Source organism: Mustela nivalis (genome assembly GCF_964662115.1).
Source record: "Mustela nivalis genome assembly, chromosome: 3".
NCBI lineage: Eukaryota > Metazoa > Chordata > Mammalia > Carnivora > Mustelidae > Mustela > Mustela nivalis.
Window position 1 is genome coordinate 78,434,188 of NC_139022.1, and position 16,970 is coordinate 78,451,157.

The 16,970-nt window shown below is 43.9% G+C and overlaps 1 protein-coding gene across 7 annotated transcripts in view; it reads right to left on the reverse strand.

The window, feature by feature from the left end:
• Positions 1–16,970, reverse strand: part of PDE8B (phosphodiesterase 8B) — a 260,450-nt gene that overhangs the window by 74,252 nt on the left and 169,228 nt on the right. For all 7 annotated transcript variants that reach the window (XM_082724779.1, XM_082724778.1, XM_082724777.1 and 4 more), the window contains one exon: positions 15,163–15,223. In XM_082724779.1, coding sequence (XP_082580905.1) covers positions 15,163–15,223 — 61 coding nt within the window. The remainder of the gene's footprint in view (positions 1–15,162; positions 15,224–16,970) is intronic.

The following is a 16,970-nucleotide window of genomic DNA, read 5'->3' on the forward strand; positions in this document are numbered from 1 at the left end:
TACTAAAACATACAATATTCTTACCATAAATTCTATACAGCTGATTGATTCTCACCAAATGCTTTTGTTGCCTTTTTCCTGATCTCTGGTATGAGTAGCCTAGTATTGGTTTCAACTGATGAATGAGTGGAGTTTCAACACAAATAGGAGCTGACATTTTCACTTACTGTAAGCAGTAAGATGCAAGCCCTGTAACAGATGCATAGGAGCTCCACTCATTTGTTAATAATGTGAACTTCTTGGGGCACCTGGGTGGCTCAGTGGGTTAAGGCCTCTGCCTTCGGCTCAGGTCATGATCTCAGGGTCCTGGGATCGAGTCCCGCATCAGGCTCTCTGCTCAGCAGGGAGCCTGCTTCCTCCTCTCTCTCTCTCTCTGCCTGCCTCTCTGCCTGCTTGTAATCTCTCTCTCTGTCAAATAAATAAATAAAATATTAAAAAAAAATAATGTGAACTTCTTTGCTGAAATATGTAATAGTTTCTGAATGCTGGAGGAGTGTTTCTTTTATTTTTTCTGCTATTCACAATGAAACTCCTACAAACTGGATGTGCACTTAAATTTAATCTGTATTATTAACAATTTCTCCACCACTGTTTTTTAAGTCTAGAAAATAATTTGTCCCGGGAATTTTTAGGTTTAAGAAGGTGACACAGAAGATTCCAGGACTTACCTTCTCTTACAGACACACTAAATCTACGACCGCATATGAAACAATCACCTCTGAAAGAAATCCAGAAATGAGCTGAACACCTATATATCAGGCAAACGAGGAGGGAAAAACCTACAGCAAAGAGGGTAGGAAAAGCTGAGAAAGAATCCTGCCATAAGCCCCGCCCAGTGGATCAATAGTCAGGAGGAAACTCCTTTTCCTGCTTATCTCTGTGGAGTGAAGGGGCTGAACCCCAAATCTGGGACCTCATCTTTTAAGACTTCCACCTGAGAAATGGACACACAAAAGATCTAGTTTCATAAGCCAATGGGGCCTGCATCCTTGAGACGCACAAGGCTAGAGAGAACTAAGTTCTTTTTTATTTTTTTTTTTAAGATTTTATTTATTCAACAGAGGAAAGAGAGATCACAAGTAGGCAGAGAGAAAGGAGGAAGCAGGCTCTCTGTTGTGCAGAGAGCCGGATGAGAGGCCCAACCCCAAGATCAGGACCTGAGCCAAAGGTGGAGGCTTAACCCACTGAGCCACCCAGGCGCCCCAGAACTAACAGTTCTTAAAGGGCTCATGCAGACTCATGGCGGCTATCATCCAGGGCCCAGAGCAGAGAGGGCAAACTGAAAGCACCCAACCTCTCTGGAAAAGAGGCCTATTTGCTTATCTTAAAAGCTTTAGCTTGAGGGACAGGCTTCTCTTATTTGTTTAATTTATTTATTTAGATTTTATTCATTTGAAAGAGAGACAAAGAGAACATGAAGAGGGGGAGGGAGAAGCAGACTCTCCACTGAGTAGGGAGCCCGATGCAGAGCTCAATCGCAGGACACTGGGATCATGACCTGAGCAGAAGGCAGATATTAACTGAGGTACCCAGGCGTCCCTACAGCAGGCTTCTCATTTAACACATGTCTAGGGGCTGACTGCAATCCTCTCCAGAGATCGAGAGGCTGGCAGACACTGTCATTTCACTCTTCTTCTGTCCTGCCTCATGCCACCTGTATCTCCCAGAAAGGAGCTTGTGCACATGTATTGCACCTCAGTTTTTGTGGCTGTCACCCAGGGACAACCCTTGATCATCCAGCTCCAGTGGCTCCTGGGGCTTATTTTTTTAAAAATCCTACAGGACTGCAACAAACAGACACAGTTCTTAACATGCTGCCTATCCCCCTTGTTGCCCCACCAGCACACAGTGCAGAGGCAGCAGAGGGAAAGTCTATCATCTTATCTTAGCCTGGAACAGGAACATTTGCATACTTCAAAAGCTGCTGCTGGAGGGACAAGGCTTCTAATCAGCTCGCATCTTGCTTCTGTCCAAGATCCTCTGCTGTGGGACACTGAGAGGTCTTGGCATACCCTTAACTACTGGAACCACTTTTATTCAACATAGCACTGGAAGTCCTAGCCACAGCAATTAGGCAAGAAAAATAACAGATACCCAAATTGAAAAGGGAAAAGTAAAACTGTCACTATTTGCAGATGATATGATCTTATATAGAAAAAAAAAAAAACCTTAAAGGTTTCACCAAAATCTGTTACAACTAAAAAACTCCGTGAAGTTGCAGGCTTTCAAAAACAATACCTGGTGATTCACAGACCTGTACCCCTGGGGATAAAAATACATGTTTATAAAAAATAAAAAAATTAAAAAAAAACAATACACAAAAATCAGTTGCAATTCTATACACTAATGACAAATTCCAGAAAGAAATACTAAGAGAACAATTTCATTTACAATTGCATCAAAAGGAATAAGAAACCTATAAATTTAACCAAGGAAGCTCTTTCTCTTCAACGAGGTGGCCAAGTGGTTTGGTGGTAGTAGCCTTGTGGCAGATACAGAGATGCCAATTTTTGTGAAGACAGCGATCGACAAGACCATTGCCCTTGAGATGTAGCCCAGTGACACCACTGAGAATGTCAAAGCCGAAATCCAAGACAGGGAGGGCATCCTTGTCTTGATTGGTAGTGTCTGATTTTGTAGGCAAACAGCTGGAGGATGGCTGCACCTGCTCAGACTAAAATATTTAGAAAGAGTTCACCCTGCTCTTGGTGCTTCACTTCGGGGGTGGCATCATCAAGCCTTCACTGCACCAGCTGGCCCAGAAATAGGACTAAGACAAGATGATCTGCTGCTGCAAATGTTATGCTCACCTGCACCTCTATGCTGTCACCTGCCGTAGGAAGTGTGGCCATACAACAACCCATGTCCCCAAAAGATGGTCAAATATGGCCCCTCTACTGGCTCTTCCTTTGCCCACAGGGTGGCCTCTGTCTGAACCCCAAGGTGCTGAGACCTCAAAAAAGCTCCACTTTCACTGAAAAAATTTTTTACCAAGGAGGTGGAAGACCTTTAATCTGAAAACTAAAAAGTGTAACACTAATGAAAGAAACTGAGAAAGACACAAATAATTGGGAAGATTTTCTGCTCATGGACTAGAAAAATTAACACCATTACAACATCCATACTACAGATTCAATGCAATCCTTATCATAATTACAATGGTAATTTCACAGAATAGAACAATCCTAATATTTATAGGGAAGTACAAAAGACCCCCAAGAGTCAAAGCAATCTTGAGAAAGAACAAAGTTGGAGTCATCATGATCCCCAATTTCAAAGTGTATTACAAAGCTGTAGTATGTAAAGCTGTAGTATTCCAAACAGTATGTTGTTGGCATTAAAATCAATACCAGTTTAATGGAACAGAATAGACAGATCAGAAATAAACCCACAAATATATAGTCAATTAATGTATGACAAAGGAATCAAGAATACAATGAGGAAAGGACAGTCTCTTCAATGAATGCTCTGCAAATACTGGGCAACCACATGCAAAAGAATGAAACTGGATCACTGTCTTAGACTGTACACAAAACTCAACTGAAAATGGATTAAAGATTTAGATATAAGATCTCAAATCATAAAACTTCTAGAAGAAAACAGAACATCGGGATCTTGACATCTGTCTAGGTGATGGTGTTCTGGATGGGATACCAAAACCAAAGGCAACAACAAAAAGAAACCCAAATAATGAGGATTACAGAAAACTAAGAAGATTGAGAATGAACAAAGTTTAAGAATGAAAAGTCAATCTGCTGAATATTTCCAAGTCACATATCTGATAAGGCGTTAACATCTAAAAATGCATAGCAAACGCCTACCACTCGATAGCGAACAATCTGATTTTTAAATGGATAGAAGATCTGGACAGACATCTAAGGATGACATACAGATGGCCAACAGGTACATGAAAAGATGCTCAACATCACCATTCCTCAGAGAAACAGAATTCAAAGCCCCTGTGAGATATGAACTCATCCCTGTTAGAATTGTAATTACTTAAAAGACATAAAATTACAAGTGTTTGAGAGAATGTGGAGAAAATGCAACACTTTCATGCTGTTGGAAATGTAAATTGGTTTAGCCACTATGGAAAACAGTGTGGAGATTCCTCAAAAAATTAAAAACAGAACTACCATATGATCTGATAATTCCACTGCTGGGTTTTTATTAGAAGGAAATGAAAACACTCTCTGACAAGATATCTGTACCCCATTCACTGTAGCATTATTTCCAATAGCCAATATATGTAAACAACCTATGTGTCCATCAACCAATGAATGGATAAAAATGGGAAATACACACACACACATACACAACTGAATAAAACGAGGAAATCTTGCCATTTGTGGCAATATGGATGGCACATGAAATAAGCTAGATAGAGCAAGATAAACCCCTTATCACCATTTTATCTCACCTGTATGTGCAATCTACAAACCAAACCAAACCCCCATCTCATAGATACAGAGCACAGACTGGTGGCTACTATAAGCAGAGCCTGGGTGAACTGGGTGAAGGTGGTCAAAAGATACAAAGTATAAGATAAATAAGTCCTGGGGATGGTAATGCATGGCATGGTGACTAAAATTAACGTCACTGTATTTAATATTTGAAAGTTACTAAGAGTAGATTTTAAATGTTCTCATAAGAAAAAATAACCGTGTGACAAGGGATATTAAATCAATTTACTGTGAAGATCATTTTGCAATGCATGCATATATCAAATCATTATGCTGTACACTTAAAACTATACACTGACATATATGTCAATTCTTCAATTAAAAAAAAAAAAAACTGTGCCAAAACAGATGTACTGTGATCTAGATTAAGCCACAAATACAGTTTAAAACTCTTGGGCTTTGTCCACTCAAACATATCTTTCTTGATCTTATTTACCTACAGCGAGTTTCTCTGTTCAGAATGTATTCTGGGAACATGTTTTAACAGAATGAATTTCAAGACAAAAATGGCTAACATATACATACACAAACATCGCTCAGAGAGGGAGAGGTACCTGTTCATTGTCAGTCTTCATTGCAATGGTATTAAAAGGAGCACGTAAATAATAAACTGAACAGGTTTTGTCTAAAAATAAAAAAAAGAAGTTCTGATTGGTAGAGTTTGCTGAATTCCCTGGCCCGGCTATGGCTATTTGAAGCTACCAACACGATGTCGTCGAACCCGGCTGCTCAGCTTCATTTGGCATTTCTGACACACAGATGAAACAAAGGTCAGTGACCTCCAGAACACCTGTCACAGTACAGTGTGGTAACACATAGCAGAGGGCTGGACTTTGAGTACTTACTAGTTTTGAAAAACGCAACACTGTGCTTCTGTAATTCAAATGTTTAATAAGGGGTGGTTTAACAACTTGCTCACACGGAAAATTAAACCATCAGCTCTACTGAGCCTGTATGAGTTGGTGCCATCTTGCAGGGGAGGCAGAGAGCAGACCAGAAGCTGGAACGAGACAGCCAGCACTTACAGTGGGATGAAAAGAAGACACACTCTTCAGACTAAGTGGCTTCTTGGATGTTGAGTGGGGGGGACGGGGAACGAGAAAGGAAGCATGCGGAAGGGGGTCCCCCAGTTTAGGGTGGGGGTGACTGCCTGGATGTGGGGGGTCCCATTAGCCACCCCCAAGGATTTCAGCAGCAGCAGATGTGAGGAGAAACCTGGTACCCCAGCCTCATCTGGCCTTGTGACTTACGCCGGGCTAGAGGGCCTGCAGGCAACTGATGCTCACTCCACCCATGAATGCCCAGCTTAGGCCAGGCATGCCCACAACTGAGAACTTCTCAATGTGGAGTAAATCAATCCCTTCTGAGGAGTCAGCTGCCAACTGTTGCTTTGGAAAACAAAAAATTGGTTAAGTAAAAACTTTTAACCATCAGGTCTAAGAGGTAACATGAAAGTCCCTTGGGCTCAATTAGTCTAAGTCTTCACAGAAAGCAGACTCTTCCCCTAGCCTGAATGACAAATCAATAAAAATGCAGCCTTTAGAAGTTCAGTTAAATTTAGGAGGGGAAAAAAAATCCCTTCTCTTCCAAGGCCAACACTGTGTCTCCTCTTTAAAACCTAATGGTCTTTAATGTGTCTATGCCCATTACCAAACCTCTCTTTCTTAAGCCTCCCCACTGGAGCAGGGCTGAGCTACCATGTGAGAAGGCCCCAACGGTTTCACGCAGTGGAAAACTGGACTGGCATTTCAGACTTTCCCTTCCCTTTGTTTCACCCATCCTCCTGTCTGCCCTCAACATGAGCTGAAGACCTACCACGTTGGCAGAGGACAGGAGGACAGTTGCAGAGAGTGCGAAGGATCCCCATCACCATGCACACAAGGGCCAAGCCGCTCTGATGGGTGAGGGCATCCATGTCTACCTGCTCCCTCACTGTGCTCAGGGCAGGTCTGTGTGCCCAGAACATTCCAGGTTCACCCTCTCTGCTTCTAGCGGCTCTCCCTGAAGCCTGTCGTGATCAGCCACGACAGCCACCCCACAATGCCAGCCACGAAGTTGCATCTCTCCTCTCTTCTGCCCTAACACTTTCCCATGCATGTAATCTCATCACTGCATCCTCAGTGTCCCTGCCGGTCCTTGTCCCCTGCTGGGACCTCCTACAGAGGCCCTGCATCTCCGACACGCAGCAGGTACCCCGTTTATGTCTGCTCAGGGTTTGGCGGTTCCAGCATAGTTCTCAGGAAAAATGGTTTTGCAACATCAGAGGCCTTCCTTTAAATAGCTTCATGTAAATATGTACTAAAGCTAAATGGAAAAATTTTGTTTACTTAGTGGCTTTAGCAAGTACATCGACAAATATTTGGAGCATCTACTGTGAGTCAAGTCCACGTGCACAAACTCAGCATCAAGCTAACACGCTGAGGACACAAAAAAACATTTCTAAATGTGAACAGGCACTGCCAGGGATAACTGAGGTCATGTTTCCAACTGCAGATCCCTTTTTCTCCAACTTTCTTTTAAGAAGTCAAACTTGGATGTGTGCCTTGGAAAAACATGGGAAATAGTTAACAGCACGTGAGACATTAGCTCCAGGGAGATCAACACTCCACATATAATAATGATTTGGGACTAGACAGAAGCTTCATCTTTAATTTCCTAGGCTTGCTAAAGGTTACTGTGTTAGGGAGTAAAAATTAGCTTTAATAATAATTTCCGGATGTCTATAGGGCACACACAGTGGCGTCCCTTCCCCAAGGTGAGAACTGATCCAAAGAATGGTAAGATGAACAGTCCAACAGGGGATGCTGAAGAGAAGCATCACCTTCACCTCATGGCTGGTATGGGGGAGACATGGCTGGCAGGTTCTGGAAGTTTTCATGTAGAGAAGCTAGGCTGAGGCCTGTAGGACAAGGAAGCTGCCAACAGTTGATGCCATTAAAAAACGGAGATGGAGCTCAAGTATTGGGCACTTAGGACAAATTCAAACATTTTTATCAGTAGGGAAGCAATGAGCAGAAAGCTTCTCGTGATTTTGCGTGCCTCTCTCCCCTGGTTGCCTGCACCAGCTACTTCTTCTGTTTTAGAGAAAATACCATGAGCTAGTAAGAGTCTTACTATTAAGAACCCTGTTGTGCCACACCTTAGAGGACAAGTCCAAAAATCATGAAAAGCCTACTGGCCAAGCCACCTACCAGGAAGGCAAGGATTAGGGGGAACAGAAGTTGGCGAATATGGAGAGAGTAGAGGCCTAGGGGCAGTGAAGGGCAAGGACAGACCCAAGAGTAGACCAGTCTCGGGCTGGGAAATGGAAATGGGGCTGGAGGGTTGGGTTGGGTTGGGGTGGGGTGGGGCGGGGGGCAGAAAGCTGCCAGCAGGCAAGGCACATGGGCTCCCACTCTCCACTAAAGAGTTCTACAGGTGAAAGCTGACTTTCTCCCACAGTTTGAGAATGAAGGAAAGGTGCCCCACAACTCCCCAAACAAAAATGCTCCCTAAAGGTCTGCTTATGTGCCCATCAGATCATCCTCCCCTAATAGGGATCACTATCCTTAGGGGCTTGGAGAATGGATCACAGTTTCATCTCGTGGGAGGCTGTCTGCTGCTGGCTCACAGGCACAAACTAGACTATACACACTCTTTATTGGCCCCTGGCCCCTGTCAAAGGGAAGCGGGATTCAGGGTAAGATCTGACAGGACAAGGAACGACTAGGCCAGCTGTCCCACAAAAATACTGCAGAAGCCACAAATGCAAACCATGTGTGGAACTGTACATTTTCTAGTAGTTGTTACTAAAAAGTAAAAACGGGCAAAATTAATTTTAATACTGTTTTAGGTACACTACGTACCTAAAAGATATTGTCACATGTCATCAATACAAGATTGATACTTTTAATGCAATAATTTACATTCTTGTTCATACTAAGATGGAGCATGCGGTCTCTACCTGGAGCACGTCTCTAACGAGCCACATTTCATGGAGGTCTAGGGCACAGGCTGGCTGTGGCTGGAGCAGGGCTGGGGGGTCCTCTCCTGAGCAGTGAGGGTCAGGGTCCCCATACTCAGGAGGGGAGGGCTGGATGGCCAGAAAGGAAAAAAATCTTTTCTGACTAGATTTAACCAGAACAGACCCTACCCATGAACCAGTGATCCGAGTCCATAGTATCAGATCCTGGATGCCACTATCTTGTCCAGTAGCTCTTCAACTTCAGAACGAGTCAGCATCATGTGGAAGGCTTGCTAAAACAAATTGCTCAGGCCCTACCCTTGGAGTGCTGGGTTCTGGAGGTCTCCCTTTGCAGTTCTGACAAATTTCCAGGGCTGCTGCTGGCCCAGGGAACCACGCTTGGAGAACCACTGATCTAGTCTAACCTCTGGCTGGTGAGTTACCTCCCCAGACAGCTTTTCCTCCCAAGTGCTTAATTTACTTGAATACCTCCCTCAGGGATGAACTCACTACCCACAAAACTACAAAGAGGCCTTGTCCGTTCGAATCATTCTTTCCAAAGTTGAGCCTAATCTGATTCCTTTAAATTTCCCACTGTGTTTGCCTTCCTCGGGGCCCAGTCTCTCCTGCACACGAAGCCTCACAAACCCGAAAACCTGTTCTTTCTCCCTTCCTACTCCCTGCCACTCTCACACCCTTTGTATCTTGTTTTAGGCACTTTTGACAGGCTTAGTCATGTACATTATTACTGTAGTAAAGTTCTACTTTTTCCTAATCTTTACAATTTTAAGATTAAATAGAAGACTATAAAAGTATGAATGAACTCCCCCCAAACTGATCTCAAAGCAAGTTTCCATCACAGCCAACTTGGACAATTCAACTCCCATTTCTTTTCTTTTCTTTTTTTAAAGATTTTATTTATTTATTTGACAGACAGAGATCACAAGTAGGCAGAGGCAGGCAGAGGCAGGCAGAGAGAGAGGGAGGAGGAAGCAGGCTCCCCTGCTGAGCAGAGAGCCCAATGCGGAGCTCGATCCCAGGACCCTGGGATCATGACCTGAGCTGAAGGCAGAGGCTTTAACCCACTGAGCCACCCAGGCGCCCCTCAGCTCCCATTTCTGATCCTACTATTCTCAAACAGGTGACAAAAGTGAATGTGCTTTTAAAGCAGTGACACCCCCCTCCAGGGGCACCTGAGTGGCTCAATCAGTTAAGCATCTAACTCTTGATTTCAGCTCAGGTCATGATCTCTGGATCGTGTGGTTGAGCCCCGCGCCAAGTCCACATTGGGGTCGGGGTCTGCTTTCTCTCTCCCTCACCACCACACTCTCTCTCTCATAAATCAATCTTTTAAAAAAAGATAAAGCAATAGCCACCCCAAACATCCATGCCCCAGACTGATGTTAGGCTCTGACAATGCTCCCATCAGTCTGCAATGAAAGAAACAAGTTTTCCGCTAAAGCCAAACTTATTCAAGTTCAACAGCTATTCTTCATTCAGACATCAGGTCCTTCCTGGTTTCTCATTGCTGAAACACCTTTTCTTCCCCAAAATGAGGATGTAGAGCTTGTCAGTGGAATTTCAAAATCAAGTAGGTCTCCCCACCCCCCCATCCCGGGTCTGGAAAGTGCTGTGCAAAATGCAGGTCAGGCTGCTCTCACTCTGTTCTCACTCAGCCTTTGCCTTGGAACCTTGATTTGCCAGAAAGCAGCAGGCCTCTGCTGAGCTCTGCTGGTCACGGGCCCTCCCTTGCTCTACCGCAGTGCAACCGGGAATATTTTCTGGAGCTGCTCATGGGGTGTCTGTGCTCCCTGACTTCACAAAAATGAACAACCTCCTCTTACAGTACAGGCCACCTCTGCACCACTCTGGGGCTTCTCCGTGGCCTGGGAGTCGTCCATTCACAAGAGAGGGCCCAGGTGACCCAACTCCAAGGACCCACACGGCCAGCTGCACCCACCCTCTTGCCCACTGGCCTCCCGTCTTCTCTCCCAGAACTCCATGCCTGCCATGGGCATGCTGGCTTTTGGGAGTGCTGCGCTCTCCATAATTCCCATGGCCGAGGCTTGGAGGAAAATGCAAGAATGGGGGAGGCACTAATAGTAGGTACTGTAGGGACCCTAGTGGGGAGACCCCTCTGCTTTGACCAGGCCAGCTCAGGAGAGGCTAGTGTGAAGTCAGGATCAAGAAGTCTCCTTTCCCTATACCAGCCTGACTCCTGGACCATGATAGCAGGTCCCTGGAATTGCACTTTGAGTCATGCATTTGGATTTAGACCACACGAAAAGGCAAAAACTTTAAGGGAACAGGTCCTTGTGTCTTCCTGGTTTGAAGGGATTGAGACAGGCTCTGTCCCGGGGTGCAGGGGTGGCATGAAGGCCAAGAGTCCAAGACGTGTGTGTGTTCGTGGACGGGGGCCACTTCTGGGATCCCAGACTGTCTCAGGCCTAGCTGGGTGGGTAGTCCAAAAAGAAAATCATCCTCTGGAAAAGGGGCTGGCAAACTTTTTGTGTGAAGGGCCAGAGAGTAAACATCTTAGGCTCTGTGGGCCACACAGCGTCTGCAGTAACTTGTCTACTGTTGTAATATGAAAGCGACCAGAACATAACAAAGAGTGTGGCTGTATTCCAATAAAGCTTTACATACAAACCCAACCACACTCAGTCTGGAGGGTGTAGTTTGCTGCCCCCTGTACTAGAGGACACCTAAAAAAAGTTCTAGTCAGTCTCCTTTTGTCCTGTGTTCCTTCTCCTGCTCTCAGCTCTCACCTCTGCTGCGCCATGCTCTAAAAATGTCTCCTATTGATCTGTCCGTGACCTCCACGGCTTCTGGGCAGAGACCATCCCTGCCATATTTGGGGAGCAAGTGTGTGGGGATGGAAGACAGTGTTTACAGCCAACAAACCTCCCTGAGCTCTTCTAGCCCCTTGGCAAAAAGCTACAGGGCTCACACAGGAAAAAGGATTTTTGCTGATGACAAGCACTACCAGAAGACAGCACCCTGGCTTACAATTTCATTCCTTGTTAAAATGCAAACCCACGGGCGGATCTTGACGTCAAGGCTAAACCCCAGAAAGCAGTGCCGCCAGGCCTGCCTTCACACAGGCTGCTCCCACCCTCTGGGGAGCCCTTCCCATCACAGAGCCATCACCATTCACTTCAGCCTCCTTAGATGAGGAGGAAAAACACTGCGGCTAGCCAGAGACATAAAAATTCTTTGTTATTGGAAAATCTAAGTGTCTCTCCAGGCCTGTGCAGCACCATTAGGTGACGTCAATGGCTCAGAGTATCATAGCTCTGCGTTTCTACTCTTCTCAGAACAGCAGCTAATTCATGGCAGTAAAGTCGTTTCTATTTAGGGCATCAGAAAAGACACGGCCCTGTGATGCTGCAACCCTAGGTCCTGTACTAAGGGACAGCCTCCTTTCTGAGAAACAGGAGGGGTTGGAAGGTGGCAGGAAGCCAGAACCTTGACCTTCCATTCCATTTGAGCTAACCCACAGCTGCAGGACCTACTATGCCCCAGGCAGGACAGGTTCACAGAGACAAGCACAGGCTGGTTACCGCTCTGGAGACGAGAGAGCAGTTAGGCACACAAATGGCCATGGTAACAGTGAGGGGGATACTCAGCAAAGAAGGAACTTGGGGGCTTGAGTAGGGGAAGGGCACTTGACATTCCTTGGGATGGACCGCAAAGGATGGGTAGAACTGGGGGATATGTGGCTGTAGAGAGACTGGTGACAAGGAGACTGGGGGGTCTGACTGACCGATAAAGAGAGGAAGGAGGAGGAATGAGCCTAGGTTGGTAGCAGAAGGCTGTATTTCGGACGTGAACTGTACTTGGCTTATTTCTGGTGTCTGCATGAATGAGCGTGAGCGTGAATGAGCTGTGCCCCGTGACAGGCTGACTTGCATTGCTTGGGTTCAGTAGTTTGTCTCTGAAGACCCACCAGGATGTCCTACACCTCTCCCTCCAGCCATGTCACCTCTCACGTAGACCTCATCCTTCCTCCTGCAATGTGTCAACTCTGCTGCCGGGGGAATGTATTTTTCTATGGAAGTCAAGTCCCTTCCTTTCCCAGAGGTCCCCGAGGACTTGCCTTCCTATGTGACGATGATACTAAGTGAAAGCTTCCTGATTCTCGATGAAATTCTCCGTGTTGAAAGAGGCATTTTATGTTGGACTAAATCTTAAAGCACAATTCCCTTCGCTGTTCTAGAGTATTGTGAATAGTCAGATCAATCTTGAGAAAGAACAACAAAGCTGGAGGTATCATGCTCCCTGATTTCAAACTACATCACAAAGCTACAGGAATCCCAACCGTATGGTGCTGGCGTAAAAAGAGACACAGAGATCAATGGAACAGAATAGAGGGCCCAGAAATAAACCCACATCTATATGGTCAATTTATGACAAGCCTACAGTATACAATGGGGAAGGGATAGTCTGTTCAATAAATGGTAGTGGGAAAACTTAACAGCCATATGCAAAAGAATGAAACTGGGCCATGATCTTAGACCACAGAGAAAAATCAATTCAAAATGGATGAAATACTTGAACATATATAATATCTGAAACAATAAATGCCTAGAAGACAACACAGGGACTAAGCTCCTTGACATCTGTCTTGGCTATGAATTTTCAGGTATGACACCAAAAGCAAATGCAACAAAAATAAATGGTCGAGACTACCATCAAACTAAAAAGCTTCTGCACAGCAAAGGAGACTACCAACAAAATAAAAAGACAATTTACCAAAAGGGAGGAAATACTTGCAAATCATATTAGGTAAGGGTGTTAAAATCCAAAATATATAAAGAACTCATACAAACCAATAACAAACAGGTACATGCAAAAGATGGCAAACAGGTACATGCAAAAATGCTCAACACCACTAGTCATCAGGACAACGCAAATCGGTAACACCAGGAGGTATCCACTTACCTCTGTTACAATAGTCAGTGTCAAAAAGATATGAAATGACAAGTATGGCTAAGATGTGGAGAAAAGGGAACCCTCAGGCACTGTTGGTGGGAATGTCTATGGGCACAACACTGTGGAGGTTCCTCAGATTTAAAATGGAGCTACAATATGTTCTAGCAATTTATTCCTGGACATTTATCCAAAAGAAAGGAAAACACTAACTTGAGAAGATCTATGCATTCCTAGGTTCGTGGCACCACAGTTTACAACAGCCAAGACCCAGAAACCACCTAAGTGTCCACTGATGGATGAATGGACAGAAAAATGTGGAAAAGGTATACAAAGGAGCATTATTCAGCCATCAGAAGGAAGGAAATCTTGCTATTTCTGACAACATGGATGGAACTTGAGGTCATTATGCTAAGTAAAATAAGATAGATGAAGAAAAACACAGATACTATATGGTATCACTTATACGTAGAAGCAAAACCCAAAATGAAAAACCAAATATAAAAAGATACAAAGAACAGATTGGCTGCTAGAGGCAGGGTAGGGGCAGGAGGGAGGTGAAATGCATGAAGAGGGTCAAAAGTACAAACTTCCACTTATAAAATAAGTAAGTCATGGGGGTATAATGTATAGTACCATGACTGTCATTAACGCTGCAATATAAATTTGAAAGCTGCTAAGAGAATAGGTCTCAAAAGAAGATCTTGTCCCTAGAAAAAATTTTGTAATTATGTCTGGTGATTCATGTTAATTTGACTGACTTTAGTGATCATTTTGCAGTGATCACTTCAATTTGACACAAGTATCGAATCATTATTTTTTTATGAAAAGTGTGAGGCATGGGTACTTTCCATGGGCCGAGTCAGCAGCTGAAAGTCACAGGCTTGTGGCGCCCAGACCCGCCTCCCCTCCAGAAGCTGCCTACTCGGGGATGGAGTGGGGGGGTGGGGGGTGAGGGGGGTGAGGGGGTGTGAGCCCAGGCATCCACTGGCTCTATCACCCAGCAGTTCCTCTCCTTGCCTGGCCAGCCTCTACTGTCGGATCCTATGCTATCCAACTCCCCGACATGCTCCCCTAAAATGTATTATGCCCCCCAAAGACCTCCATATCCTTTCAAGATATTATTCCTTCTTTTAAAATCTCCATATACCCCCAAGGCCATATTTCATGTTTTCAAACATAGATTACTGGTAATTACACTTCTTCAGTACTTTTTAACCAATAAATTTTAAAGCATGAATGAAAATATGCATAAGCCAGTATTAAAAGTATAATTAAAAGATATACCAATATCAAAATTGCTCTCTACGATAAAACTCTTTTAAAGCTCTTCACTTTCATAGCAATTTATTAAAATTCTGTTACTCCTGAAAACAAGATTCTAATGTATTATTCTACATGATGTAATAGTAAAATGAAATAGTGTTCATAGTACTAATTTTTACTAATTTAGACCGACTGTTTTTGATAGGAATTTGTAGGGGGGAAATGCTCAAATACATATATGTTTGTCATTTGTTTAAGAAGTTAAGATAGAAAAAAAAAGAAGATAGAAAAAATAGAACAGTTTTTATTTGGAAGAAGAATTTTATGCTCTTATTAAGTATATTAGTCTTTAGTGGTGGGGTCACAAACTAAATCATAACTGATGTGCATTCTTAATAAAGCAGCAGAAGCTTGCAGGAGATTTTTTCCTTAACTATTTGTTAAAGGAGGCTAATTTTGCCATAAACCTCCTAAACAGAAAGACAAGCAGAGAACAGTGATGGGAAAGTAATGCATGGTCAAGCTGACAAAGCAAAGGAAGGAAACGGAATACCATACCTGCTTATTATTGTCAGTGGTACAACACAGTTTCTTGAGGGAGACAAAATGCCTAATTTTCCTAATAACATAAATGATCAGTTATTAGTGATTCAGATAGGAGATGATTCAACAAATCAGCAAATGAAAACATCAACAGAGTTTCTTAAAGCGAAACCCCAGGGTCCATTCCAGGGCAGATTTAAATTTTGAACAAAACATAGTCTATGGAAAACCCACTCTTCCTACAGAGCCCACACATGCCTTTGGAAACTGGGCTTCCCTATTAGTCACAGTTGGCTCAGAAGCACTTTCCTAATGGGTATTTCATCTTGCTAAAGACTCCCGAAGCTTGTCTCCTAGGTATCTTCCGTGATAGGATAAAAGCCTACTCCAGGCAAAATTGGTTTTAATTCCACTGACACTAATAATTTTACAGCTGATATAAAAAGCAAAAGACTCATTTGGACAATGACCAAATTACATGGCTGCTGTTTTTACATTAATATTCCATATTCTTTCACAGCGTGGTCATCACCGTGAGGGCATTTTTCAGGCAGAGAAAACTCGTCTTAATTCAAGGTTATGGACAGAAGGCCAAAACAGCCTATAGTCTTGCCCATGACCACAAGGGAGACCAGAAAGAGACTACAGCTGCCTCAGGCCGGCACAAAAGTCAGTTCAAGGTAGATTTTTCTACTGACAGTAGAACCAGTAATTCCAGAAGTTTATGGGAGACTTTATAGGAATAGAAAGAGTCTCCCCTCTGTCTCTCTTCCTTTGATTCAACTTCCTCTAGAAGAACCTGAAGAGAGCGTAGAAAATGCCGGTTATTCTATAATGAGCTTCACTGAACCGGAATGGGTGAAATTTACATACATTTAATAAGAATTTCTTCTGACCGTACACTGCCTACCAGTGGGAGGAAAAAATAACACTACCTCTAGACAAAAGAGCTTCTCTCTTACCTGTAAAATCAGAAAGATCAGAAAAATTCATTCTGACAGAAATTACCAAGCAATAGTATCTCCTCTGCCTTGGTTACCTAAGAATGCTGGTCACACACACAGAGTCCATCTTAGCTCAAGTGTTCTGAGAAGATGGTCTAAGGGTGGTGATAATACCAACATGACAGCCATCATGGCCTCTGCTGGTGGAAATGGCCATGCCAAGGGGGCCCAGGAGGACTCGTTCTGTGCTCATAACCCTTGTCAGCCTGCCAGGGCCCCAACACTCAGAGGGAAGCTAAATGGCAGGAAACACAGACAGTGGTCTCTGAACTGAGGGGTAACAATTTCAAAATTTACCCAACAAGTAAAATTGGAGAGGAAAAGACTTCCAAGCACTTTGCTCACTATACAGAATGTTTTGATTTCTAACCACCCGACGATTTGGAAGGAACTCAGGTAGTGCTAAGAGTAACAGGCAGGACCTTCCACTCCCGGTTACTAGGCAGACGACTCATACCTCTTCTTTCAAAACATCACAGGACAACAGGTGTCCCTCCTAAACTGTGCTATGAAGCTACTGTTGACCTTCTAGTCAGTTTATAAAGGCTCCTCAGTGATTTACTCTTTGGGGATCCTGTTTGGCTTTGTAAACCCTCTCACAAAGTTTAACTGGGAGAAGGAAGAGAAATTACGTATTTACCTTCTTGAATAGTCTTCTCTGATAATCGGAGATGAAATGAAATCAGATCACCTCAGCTTCTGGTCAAACACATCTTTCTCCACATAAACATGACCTCCAGGGCTCTCTGCCGTTTGCAACAAGCCCAGAACCAGCCCGGAAAGAAGCACTACAGAGCCACTGTAGAAGCACTACAGAGC